This window comes from Bos grunniens, chromosome 3 (genome assembly GCF_055505025.1).
Source record: "Bos grunniens cultivar Pamir isolate PY7600 chromosome 3, Bosgru_T2T1.0, whole genome shotgun sequence".
NCBI lineage: Eukaryota > Metazoa > Chordata > Mammalia > Artiodactyla > Bovidae > Bos > Bos grunniens.
The window spans coordinates 104,587,842-104,597,875 of NC_141167.1; the positions used below are offsets into that span (position 1 = coordinate 104,587,842).

At 51.2% G+C, this 10,034-nt stretch overlaps 1 protein-coding gene across 1 annotated transcript; it reads left to right on the forward strand.

The window, feature by feature from the left end:
* Positions 1–3,509: 3,509 nt before the first annotated feature.
* LOC147376556 (protein S100-A7-like) lies at positions 3,510–6,376 on the forward strand. Its single transcript, XM_086394098.1, has 3 exons — positions 3,510–3,637; positions 5,071–5,227; positions 6,160–6,376. The coding sequence occupies exons 2-3, from the start codon at positions 5,087–5,089 to the stop codon at positions 6,322–6,324; spliced, it is 306 nt and encodes a 101-aa protein (XP_086250224.1). The 5' UTR covers positions 3,510–3,637; positions 5,071–5,086; the 3' UTR covers positions 6,325–6,376.
* The last annotated feature ends 3,658 nt before the right edge of the window (positions 6,377–10,034 follow it).

Sequence of the window (10,034 nt, forward strand, 5' to 3'; positions counted from 1 at the left end):
CTGACCTGCATATAGGTTTCTCAAGATTCAGGTCAGGTGGTCTGGTATGCCCATCTCTTTCAGAATTTTCCACACTTTATTGTGATCCACACAGTCAAAGGCTTTGGCATAGTCAATAGGGCAGAAATAGATGTTTTTCTGGAACTCTCTTGCTTTTTTGATGATCCAGCAGATGTTGGCAATTTGATCTCTGATTCCTCTGCCTTTTCTAAAACCAGCTTGAACACCAGGGAGTTCACGGTTCACATACTGTTGAAGCCTGGCTTGGAGAATTTTGAGCATTACTTTACTAGCCTGTGAAATAAGTGCCATTGTGTGGTAGTTTGAGCATTCTTTGGCATTGCCTTTCTTTGGGATTGGAATGAAAACTGACCTTTTCAAGTCCTGTGGCCACTGCTGAGTTTTCCAAATTTGCTGACATATTGAGTGCAGCACTTTCACAGCAACATCTTTTAGTATTTGAAATAGCTCAACTGGAATTTCATCACATCCACTAGCTTTGTTAGTAGTGGTGCTTCCTAAAGGCCCACTTGACTTCACATTCCAGGGTGTCTGGCTATAAGTGAGTGATCACACCATTGTGATTATCTGGGTGGTGAAGATCTTTTTTGTACAGTTCTTCTGTGTATTCTTGCCACCTTTTCTTAATATCTTCTGTTTCTGTTAACTCCATGAAGAGATTAGAGTATAAATAAATAAGAAGAATATAAATTAGAGTATAGATAAATTCAGAAGCTTTCACTACCAGAAGACACAGCTGCAAAAATTAAAATTTGCTGATTGGTGCTCACATGGAAACCAGCAAAGACATCCCAGCAACCCTGGAGAAACCTCATGTGACAACTGTGTGTGACAAGTCCTCAGTAGCACCACCAAGCAGAAGCTAAAGAAAGAGAAAATCAAATTTCTCCGCTCAGGGCAGGAATCTCCCACTGGGTCTATGATTGGCACCACCAGAATAGGAACAGTGCCGTCTGTAGATGAGAATCTCAGGGAGCCTTCTGGGAATGGACCCCCCCACTTCCTCCCACTCTCCAGCTTCAGCCTAGATGTGCCAGGCTTACCTTTAAGAGACTAGGAAGCAGATCAGGAATGATCTTTGCAAATTTGAGTGGATTCTCCACCATGTCCCATATTTGAGCAGAAGTAACCCTAGGGTCACCCCTCAACACTGTCTGCATAGATGACCTAAGAGAAAGCAAATTCCTTTGGTTTTCAGGGTCACAGAATTAATAACAATAAATCCTCCCTACACACCCGTTCCACTCAAGATCTGGAAAGCTTTTCAGGAGGCGAGCACAGGCTCTGGGCTGCATTAGAGTTTCCAGGGTGGCAACTGAGAAGCAGTGTTGTGTCCTGATACCCTCCAGCGAGTGCCCCACCCACACTCCCTCCTTTCTTGCCCCTCCCCTAACTCCTTCTGGAAGCCCAGGTCAATGCTCAGCACAGCCCTAATGATCATAGACAGAGCGAGTGCCTATCTCTGATCACCATCTCACTGCCACCTCCCCAAAGTGTGTCGGCTGCTGGAAATGCTCCAAGGCTACTCAAAGGATGCCCCCAACCAAGCTGTCCCTGATTCCTCCACCTGACAAGTGATTTCTCCCACCTCAGAATTCCAACAGTCTTCCCCTGAACCTTTCTGATGATACCTCACTTGCTGGTTCCACCAGTGTCCGTGGAGTTCTCACCTAGCTCTGGGAATCGGGGCCAGTGAGAGTGAGACGTGGACCAGACCTCAGTGAGTGCGGCCAGGGGACAGTGAGAAACCGACCCACATGCACAAGGACGTGGGGACCATGACTCTGCCTGGAGGCTTCCCGTGGGAAGTATCACTGAGCTGCAGGAGGTCTGGGGTCTCTGAGGTCTGGGGCCAGGGCCTCCCACCCTCTCCCTGCTTCCACCACCATCGCACTGTATATCCCCAACACAGGGTAGACTGGGTTACTCGTGTGCCCCCAGGAGATGGAGCAACACTCAAGTACCATCCACACCTGCAATATCTTTCTCTCTCTGCTCCCCCTACACGCACATCCAGAACAGAGTCTACAATCAAAATATAAGCAATACATAAGTATAAATAAACAGATAGACAAACAAGAAAAATAACAAGTGGTTTTTTGTTTTCTTCTGCCACCAAAGTGGGATCTTTTAGGAAGCCTGGACTGTGCTGCCTCCGTGAGAAACCCTCAAGAGATGCCAGACATTGACCACCCGTTTGGGGTCTCCATTCCCTGCTATGACCTGTCCTAGTTGGTGGAAAGCTACTTGGGTGAATGAGATTGGTCCAAAAAATAGGTCCCATCCTAGCGTGACATCAGACCAGCTCAGCAGAGGCCCAGGGAGCCTGAGGACTACCCACCAGATGAACCAGGACACTCTTGTGTCATATGAGGAAATTCAGAAAGAGGGAGCAGGAAATTGATCAGTATCAGTGATTCATCAGCCCCTTTCCTCACCAAGCCTAGAGGGGCTCTGCTGACTACCCCATCTTGTTCCCACACCTAGCATTTCAACAGCAGGTTCAACACACCAGAGCCCGGGGCTTGCCTGCCAACTCCGAAGATATTGTTTAGCATGGAGGAAGGTGAAATGTCATGGAAGACGTGTAGGAATTCAGCATCAGAGGCTTTGGGAGGAAACTTTGCCCAAGTCGTAGCCCCCAGGATCATTCCACGGCTGTCACCACCACTGGACCCAGACAGTGAGGTCTGAGTGGTCCAGGCGCCCCAGGAGCTGCGAGGGGAATTCAAGAGTGAGGAGGTGAACTCAGGACTCAGGTTCTGGCCCTGAGTGTTCCCTCAGCAGCAAGTGAGCAGGCTGAGCCCACTGCCCTCTCTGTGTTCCCTCGTCCGTCACCGTGGGTCCTGACACCTGTCTCCCTCCCAGGATCCACCAAGGACTAGGTGTGAAGATGGCAGTGAGGTGGTGTGACTGTGAGTACCAGAAGGCAGGGCCTGAGGTGACACAACAAGTCTACTTAAAGCATTAAGACTAAGAATTGGACCAGATTTTCTGGGATCTGATCCTGACTGCTGTCTACTAGCGGTGTAGTCTTAGTTTATTTAAAGCCCTGATGCACGTATTTTCCACTCTTACATGGAGACAACAGATCTAGAGCCTAGTTGGTGAAGGACTAAAGAGAGAGCAAGAGCGGGTAGGTATGCTGAGCCCTGGAGTACCTTCAGTTCTCAGTAAGTGGCGGTGGGGTTATTGTTCTGAGACCGAGTTTGTAGGAGGACTGAATAAATAAAAATGGAGACCATGCAGCCTTCAGAGTCCAAAATTCCATCCACTTTAGGTCCAGAAACCCAGTTTTCTCTACTCTGTTCCCAGTCCTGTTGCAATACATCCCACCGGTTGCCCAGCCCCAGATCAAACAGGGGACAGAGAAGCCTCTAGGGAAAGATCCTGGGAGGTGCAGTGTGTCCTGGGCTTCTGCCGGGAAAGGCTGAGCACACCCCCCTGGGTGTGGCCCACCCACCTGAGTGGGGCAATGCTCCAGGAAGCAGAGAGCGAACACAGCCGCAGGGCTCCCAGCCCCGGGAAGCTCCCGGCTAAGCCTTATAAAGGGACCAGTCTCTGTCCAGTGAGCATCTCACTCGTCCTTCTCCTTGGTGACGTCTCCTCTGATCAGGTAAGTCTGCTCCGGCCTATCTACCTTTTCTAGGAGGAGCCAGGAAGCAGCTCTGGGAGGGGATGCAGGAGCCTGTGGTCCAGTCCTGACTCTGCTGCCAACATGCTGAGGTCCCATCTGTGTGGCAAGATGACCAATACTCCCTGCTCCTCCACTGGCTCCTTGGTGATGCTCTTGTGGACACGTGCCCAGTGGGAGCTGAGAACACTCCCCCTCCTCTTGCTTTCTTCCTTCTCTGGACTCACCTGATTACCAGGTCAAAAAACCCACCGACCTCACCCTTGAGGAGAGTGGGAGTCCCAGCCAAAGCCTTAACCCCAGGCTTGGGACCCCCACTCACCATTACTCTGGTGAGACATCCTGCCCTGACCTGGGTAAGAGACTGATCAACCAGAGCTCCCCACCTCCTCCCAGCAGGAAAATGCTCAGGGACCATCTGCACGCAGGGCTCGGCTCTGGTCTTGGCCACGTTGACAGAAGCCTTGGGTGGGTCCTCTTACTGACAGAACAGTGGGCTCTTTCTCCTACATCAGAAGGCAGGGGGGTTTGTCTTTGATGTTGACATGAGTGATGCAGGGTCATGTCCTGGCTGCTTAGGAAAGTGGCATGGGAGGGCTGCTCTGTCCAGTTTCTCTGACTGGGGTCCAGGGCAGCCTAGACCTCTGACTGCTGGGGGAAGAACCTGCTTAGGAAAGTCAGATGTTCTCTTTATTTTAATGAGGTCAAACCTTGGAGATGCACATAGTGCCCAGTAACAGAAAATCGGAAGGACCCCCATCTCCAACCTTCCACCCAACAGCCTGGAGCTGGGGCAGCTATTTCTGTTCACTCCCAACCCCAGGCTGATTCTGATCCCCAGTCCCTCTTTCTCTCTCAGGGGTGGTCCAGGAAGGCCCCCACCAGGGCTCAGGACAGGACTGCATTTCTGTCCACTTATTGTAAAGCTTACTTTATGGTCCAGGTGGATTTCTAGGGGATCTTCCTGAAGCAGCCCAGGAGGCTCAGACCAGATCAGAGGTGACACTGTCCTGCCCCCGTGACTCTGACCCTGATGCTGAACCTAGAGAAGATGGATTTGCTGCTGTTTGGGGTGTGGGGTCATCCAAAGGCTCTGGTTTCCAGGTCCCACCTCAGGTTCAGTCTTCTCACTGGGGCTGACCCCCCGTCTCTGCTTCCACACGCTGTGGTCCTCCCCAGAGTGGAGTCTGCCAATCTCCTTCACCTACTCACACCCTGAGCTGTGGGGACCCAGCCCCAAGCTTGGTCACGCCCTCCTGCTGCTCAGCTACTCCTTCCACCACGCAGAGAAGCAGTTTCTTGTGCTCCAAATGAGCCATGCTTTTGCTGGCTGCTCAGTCCCCATCCAGGTGTCCTAACTTGGGGACCCTCCCCTGGGGGAAGGACACAAAAGGTCACTGACTCCTCTCTGGCAGCTCTTTTGAAGCCAAGATGAGCGGCTTTCAGCTTGAGCAGGCCATTACAGACTTGATCAACCTGTTTCACAAATACTCGGGATCCGATGACACCATCAAGAAGGAGGACCTGCTGCGGCTGATGAAGGAGAACTTCCCCAACTTCCTCAGTGCCTGTGTGAGTGGGGTTCAGGTCCCCCATGGTGACTGGGTCCTGGCATGACTGAGGACCCTTTCCTGGGTGACTTTGGACAAGTCCCTCTATTCTCTGATCCTCACTTTCTCATCTGCAAAAGGGCATCATGGAACTTCCTATCCTGACCTATAACAGGGTGTAAAGAGATGATGTATGTGGCAAAGTAGAACAATGTGTGCATATAAGTACTTGATGATAAGTTGTCAAAAAGCGCTACAGCTGGAGGGCAGTGACGGGTCCCCTCTCACCTGTCCCAGCTTCTGTATGAGACTCAAACTCTTCTGCTCAGATCTTGAGAGGCTCTAGAGGCTCCCCTCAGGGTTCTTGAGATCAGAGGGAAGGTGACAGACATTCCATCATTGGCAGAACTTACGACCATTTTATACAACAAAGAACTCATCCACCGACCTGATTTAACTGGACAATTCGATGAACTGAACTGACTACAAAAAGAAGAGGTTACTGGGGAAAGCAAGAAGAGGGAACTCAGAGCAAGTAAGACCTCATAGGTCAAAAGAAGAAGGGGTTGGCACGAGGCAGACAAGGGTAGGGCTTATTTTGAGTCCCTGAGCAGAACTTAGGTAGGTGGTCACCTGCAGGGAGTTGGGGGAAGTGGGGGGTGGTCTGGGGCTGGAGACTCCCCCCACCAGCACACTGATCAGGACAGCTCTGGGCACAGCCTGCTCACCATGTCAGGCTTTCATCCAAGTTCACATTTGGGGAAGGACTCTCCACTGAACTGCTGGGCAACGTCAGTGTCCCCACCTCATCCCACACCTCCCCTCCTCAATGCCATACCAGACACCTCTGTGCTGCGTTGGGTCCTCATTTCTCTGTCTCTACTTCTTCCTCTTCTCCCAACTCATCGCTTTTGTGGAGCTGAATTTGCCTGTTTTGATGTCTTTTGCCCACAGGAGAAAAGGGGCAGACAATACTTGTCCGATATCTTTGAGAAAAAGGACAAGAATAAGGACAAGAAGATTGACTTTTCTGAGTTCCTGTCCTTGCTGGCGGACATAGCCACAGACTACCACAACCACAGCCACGGAGCACAGCTCTGTTCTGGGGGAAATCAGTGAGCCCAGAGGCCTCCGGACAACCCAGGAAACAATAAAGTGTTGTCCCCCCAGATTCTGGCTTATTTCCTTTCTTTATGGGGGCGCCTATGTTGTCAAAACTGCTACTCCTTGTGAATATTTTCTGGAATTTCCACCAGGTGGATGGACCAAGAAGGTGCTAGCAGTGCGCCCTCTCATGGCCTCCAGCATCAGCGAGCATTCTTCTCGGCAGGGCCTCTTGTCCACCTCTGTCCCTGCTCCCTAACAAATGTAGCCAACATTCGGGGTCCCAGAGATGGAGGCCAGGACAAAGCATTCCAGCAGGCCCCAGACATGCTTTTCCTTGTGAAGGCAGGGCTCAGCATCTGGTGACCAAGAAACTGCAGTAAGCAGAAGCCAGTGTCTCCACACTGGGCCTCATGCCCCAATATTTTCCCGAGGGGCTGTGGAGACTGGCACTGATTTAAAAGGGTTTTCTTGCTGGGCAGGTGCGCTGGGGAGTTTGAGGACACAGGGCCATTTGTCGCTGTGAACAGGAGGCTCAGCAGTACCAAACGGTTGAATCTCCTGTCCTGTGGCCTGGGGTCCCTGGGCTGTGTCCTGGTCCCCGTGCAAGCCTTGGTGTGTTTTCGCCTATGTGAGCGTCCCTGTGGAAGTGAGAGTCACCCTGTTTGCTGAGCTGATTCTCAGCAGCTGTTTGCTACAAGCCAGGAGCTGTGTGTTTGGGGATAGCACATGGTGATGGATGCTCCAGGCAGAGGAGGGCTAGCTAGTCCAGGGGTCCAGACATCCCATGGGAGTCAAGTGAGGAGACAGGACTGCAAAAGGAGCCCAGTGGAGAAGCCTCTCAGGGAGGAGAAGGGGCCCTGTGCCGAGCGTGTACATGCCCGTCTCCTCTATCTGCCATGGGTAGGGGCATGTCATTACCCACTGGCCCTTTGAAGCCAGGCAAGGTTCTAGGGGCTGAGGATTTAGAAGCAAGTACAACACCGGGGCTTCCCAAACAGATCACTGGCACTCCTCAGAGTATCTCCAGGGCGCCACGAGGCAGAGTCAGTGCTTACCCCCTCCCCAGTGCCACTTACAGATCATGTCCCCTGCAGATTCAGCCAGCGTGCCCTCCTTGAGGGCACCTCTTCTGGCCCTATCACTCCCCACCCCGCCACCTCCGCCCACTCAGCCTCCCACTAACCTCTTATTCAGGCAAACCTTCTTCCTGGATGAATCAGGCAACCGTCTCCACATCCTTCTGCTCTCCCGCCAGCAGGTGACATGTAGGACAAGTTATTGTCTGCGTGGGTGACTGCTCAGCTTCCTTGACACCATTCCTTGAGCACTTCAATTTCCAGAACATCACCTCCTCTCTGCTTGAGGAATATCCTTTGCAGACTATTTTGCCAACATTCATAACCAATGAAAAATAAGAAAATAGGCTGATTCATGTCAATATATGGCAAAAACCACTACAATATTGTAAGGTAACTAGCCTCCAATTAAAATAGATAATTAAAAAAAATAAGAAAATAACAGTAATAAAAGTGATTTAAAAAATAACACTAGTAATCAGAACAAGGCAGGCAACAGTTTATTGACTCCTGAGAGGTCTTCATTGAGACCTCTGGGCTGAGCTGGGCCTGGCTAATCTCTGACCCTCAATACAGGGCTTCTAGCCATGGGACTGGCTGTGTAAATCTATGGCAACTGCAGCCTCACTCTAGAGAAACTCGGCAAAGCTGATCTTCTCATCTTGGTCTTGTCTTGTTTCTTAAAGAACTCTTCTAAGAAATCTGGCTCTAACAAACTCACAGACTTAGAGAACCAACTTATGATTGCCAGTTGGGAGGGATGGAACGAAGGGATAGTTAGAGAGCTTGAGATGAACAGATACACACTTGCATATTTAGAATGGATAACGAACAAGGACCACCTACGACATAGCAGAGGGAACACTGCCCAATGTTAAGGGGCAGCCTGGATAGGAGAGAAGTTTGGCAGAGAATGGATACATATACACGTGTGGCTAAGTCCCTTCCATCCACCTGAAACTAGACAACATTGCTATTAGGCTACGCACGCATGCTGAGTCGCTTTAGTCACGTTCGACTCTGCGAGGCTATGGACTGTAGCCCACTAGGCTCCTCTGTCCTTGGGATTCTGCAGCAAGAGTACTGGAGTGGGTTGCCATACCCTCCTCCAGGGGATCTTCCCAACCCAAGGATCCACCCATGTCTCTTATGGCTCCTGCATTGATAGGTGGGTTTTTTACCACTAGTGCCACCTGGGAAACCCTGTTAATAGGATATATCCCAATACAAAATAAAAAGTTTAATTAAAAAAAAAAAAGCAAGAAATCTGGCTCTTTCTTTACTGTGGGGAGAAGATATCAAACAAAGGAAAACTTGATTACAGCCCTGGCCTGGAGCGAGGCGGGAGGACGGCAGAGGCAAAGGGAGAATAAGCAGGGTGAGTGTGGGCTGCAGGGATGGGGTGGGAGCCCTGGCCCTTGGCTTTCCAGGGGCGGCTCTTCGGCTGTAATGACAGCACACACTGGACACCAGGAAGTTCTAGGGAGGGCTTGCCTGTGCTCCGGGATGCTCAACAGTCATTCTCCCTAGTCTGACACCCCTGGGATCGCAGTCTCCAAACTACCCTCGCTCACCACTATTCCCCTGTGTGTGTGTGTACGTTCTCGGACACTCAGTCGCGTCCAGCTCTTTTGCAACCCTATGGACTGTGGTCCCACCAGGCTCCTCTGTCCGTGGAGTTTTCCAGGCAAGAATACTGGCGTGGGTTGCCATTTCCTCCTCCAGGGGTTCTTCCCCACCCAGGGAATGAGCCCACAGCTCTTGTATCTCCTGTCCTGGCAGGTTCTTTACCACTTGCCACCTGGGGAGCCAGGTTCTATGGCCCAACCGGAGGAGCCCCTCCGGGCTCTGCTGGAGGTGAGGCTAATTTTCACCAAGGCCATGGGATGCAAGTGGAGACCAGAGGGTAATGGGGCATTTGCTCTTGGGATTTGTAGGCTAGTCCATCCTAAGTCCAGATCAAGACAGGCTGAGGCCAGAATAATGGTGAATAGCGGTCCCAGGACTGGGACAAGGGGGATGTTGCAAACATGGAGGTATGGGCTGTGAGCCCTCCAGTTCCTCTCTGAGCACCTTAAAAACACCGGAACCCAAAAAGCTAGGGGATACCACAAACTGCAGAGTAAGCAGAAAAAAGGCAGCAGAGGGTAGAGAAGGCTCTGGAAATCCTAAAATTGGGTCTATCCTCAGTTACCTGGGCTTCCTTGGTAGCTCAGATGATAAAGAATCTGCCTGCAATGCAGGAGACCCGGGTTCGACTACTAGGTCAGGAAGATCCCTTGGAGCAGGGATAGGCTACCCACTCCAGTATTCATGGGCTTCCCTGGTGGCTCAGATGGTAAAGACTCTGCCTACAATGCTGAAGACCTGGGTTGAGAAGATCCCCTGGAGGAGGGAATGGCAACCCACTCCAGTATTTTTGCCAGGAGAATCCCCATGGACAGAGGAGCCTGGGGGGCTACAGTCCATGGGGTCACAAAGAGTCAGACACGACTGAGTGACTCAGCACTAAGCACTTGATTACCTACAAAGACATTTTCCCTAGAAGTTTGTGAATCTCTCTGGATGTCACAGAGCCACCAAAAGGATGTAGGAGGTTATCTATCTAGTCCAGCCCCTCAGTGCCCAGAAGAGCACATTGAGGCC

What these genes read in the sequence shown, in the direction of transcription:
- LOC147376556 (XM_086394098.1), top strand. Translation starts at nt 5,087, where the DNA reads ATGAGCGGCTTTCAGCTTGAGCAGGCCATTACAGACTTGATCAACCTG. An exon ending in CCAACTTCCTCAGTGCCTGT is followed by an intron (nt 5,228 to 6,159) that starts GTGAGTGGGGTT and finishes TTTTGCCCACAG; the next exon opens with GAGAAAAGGGGCAGACAATA.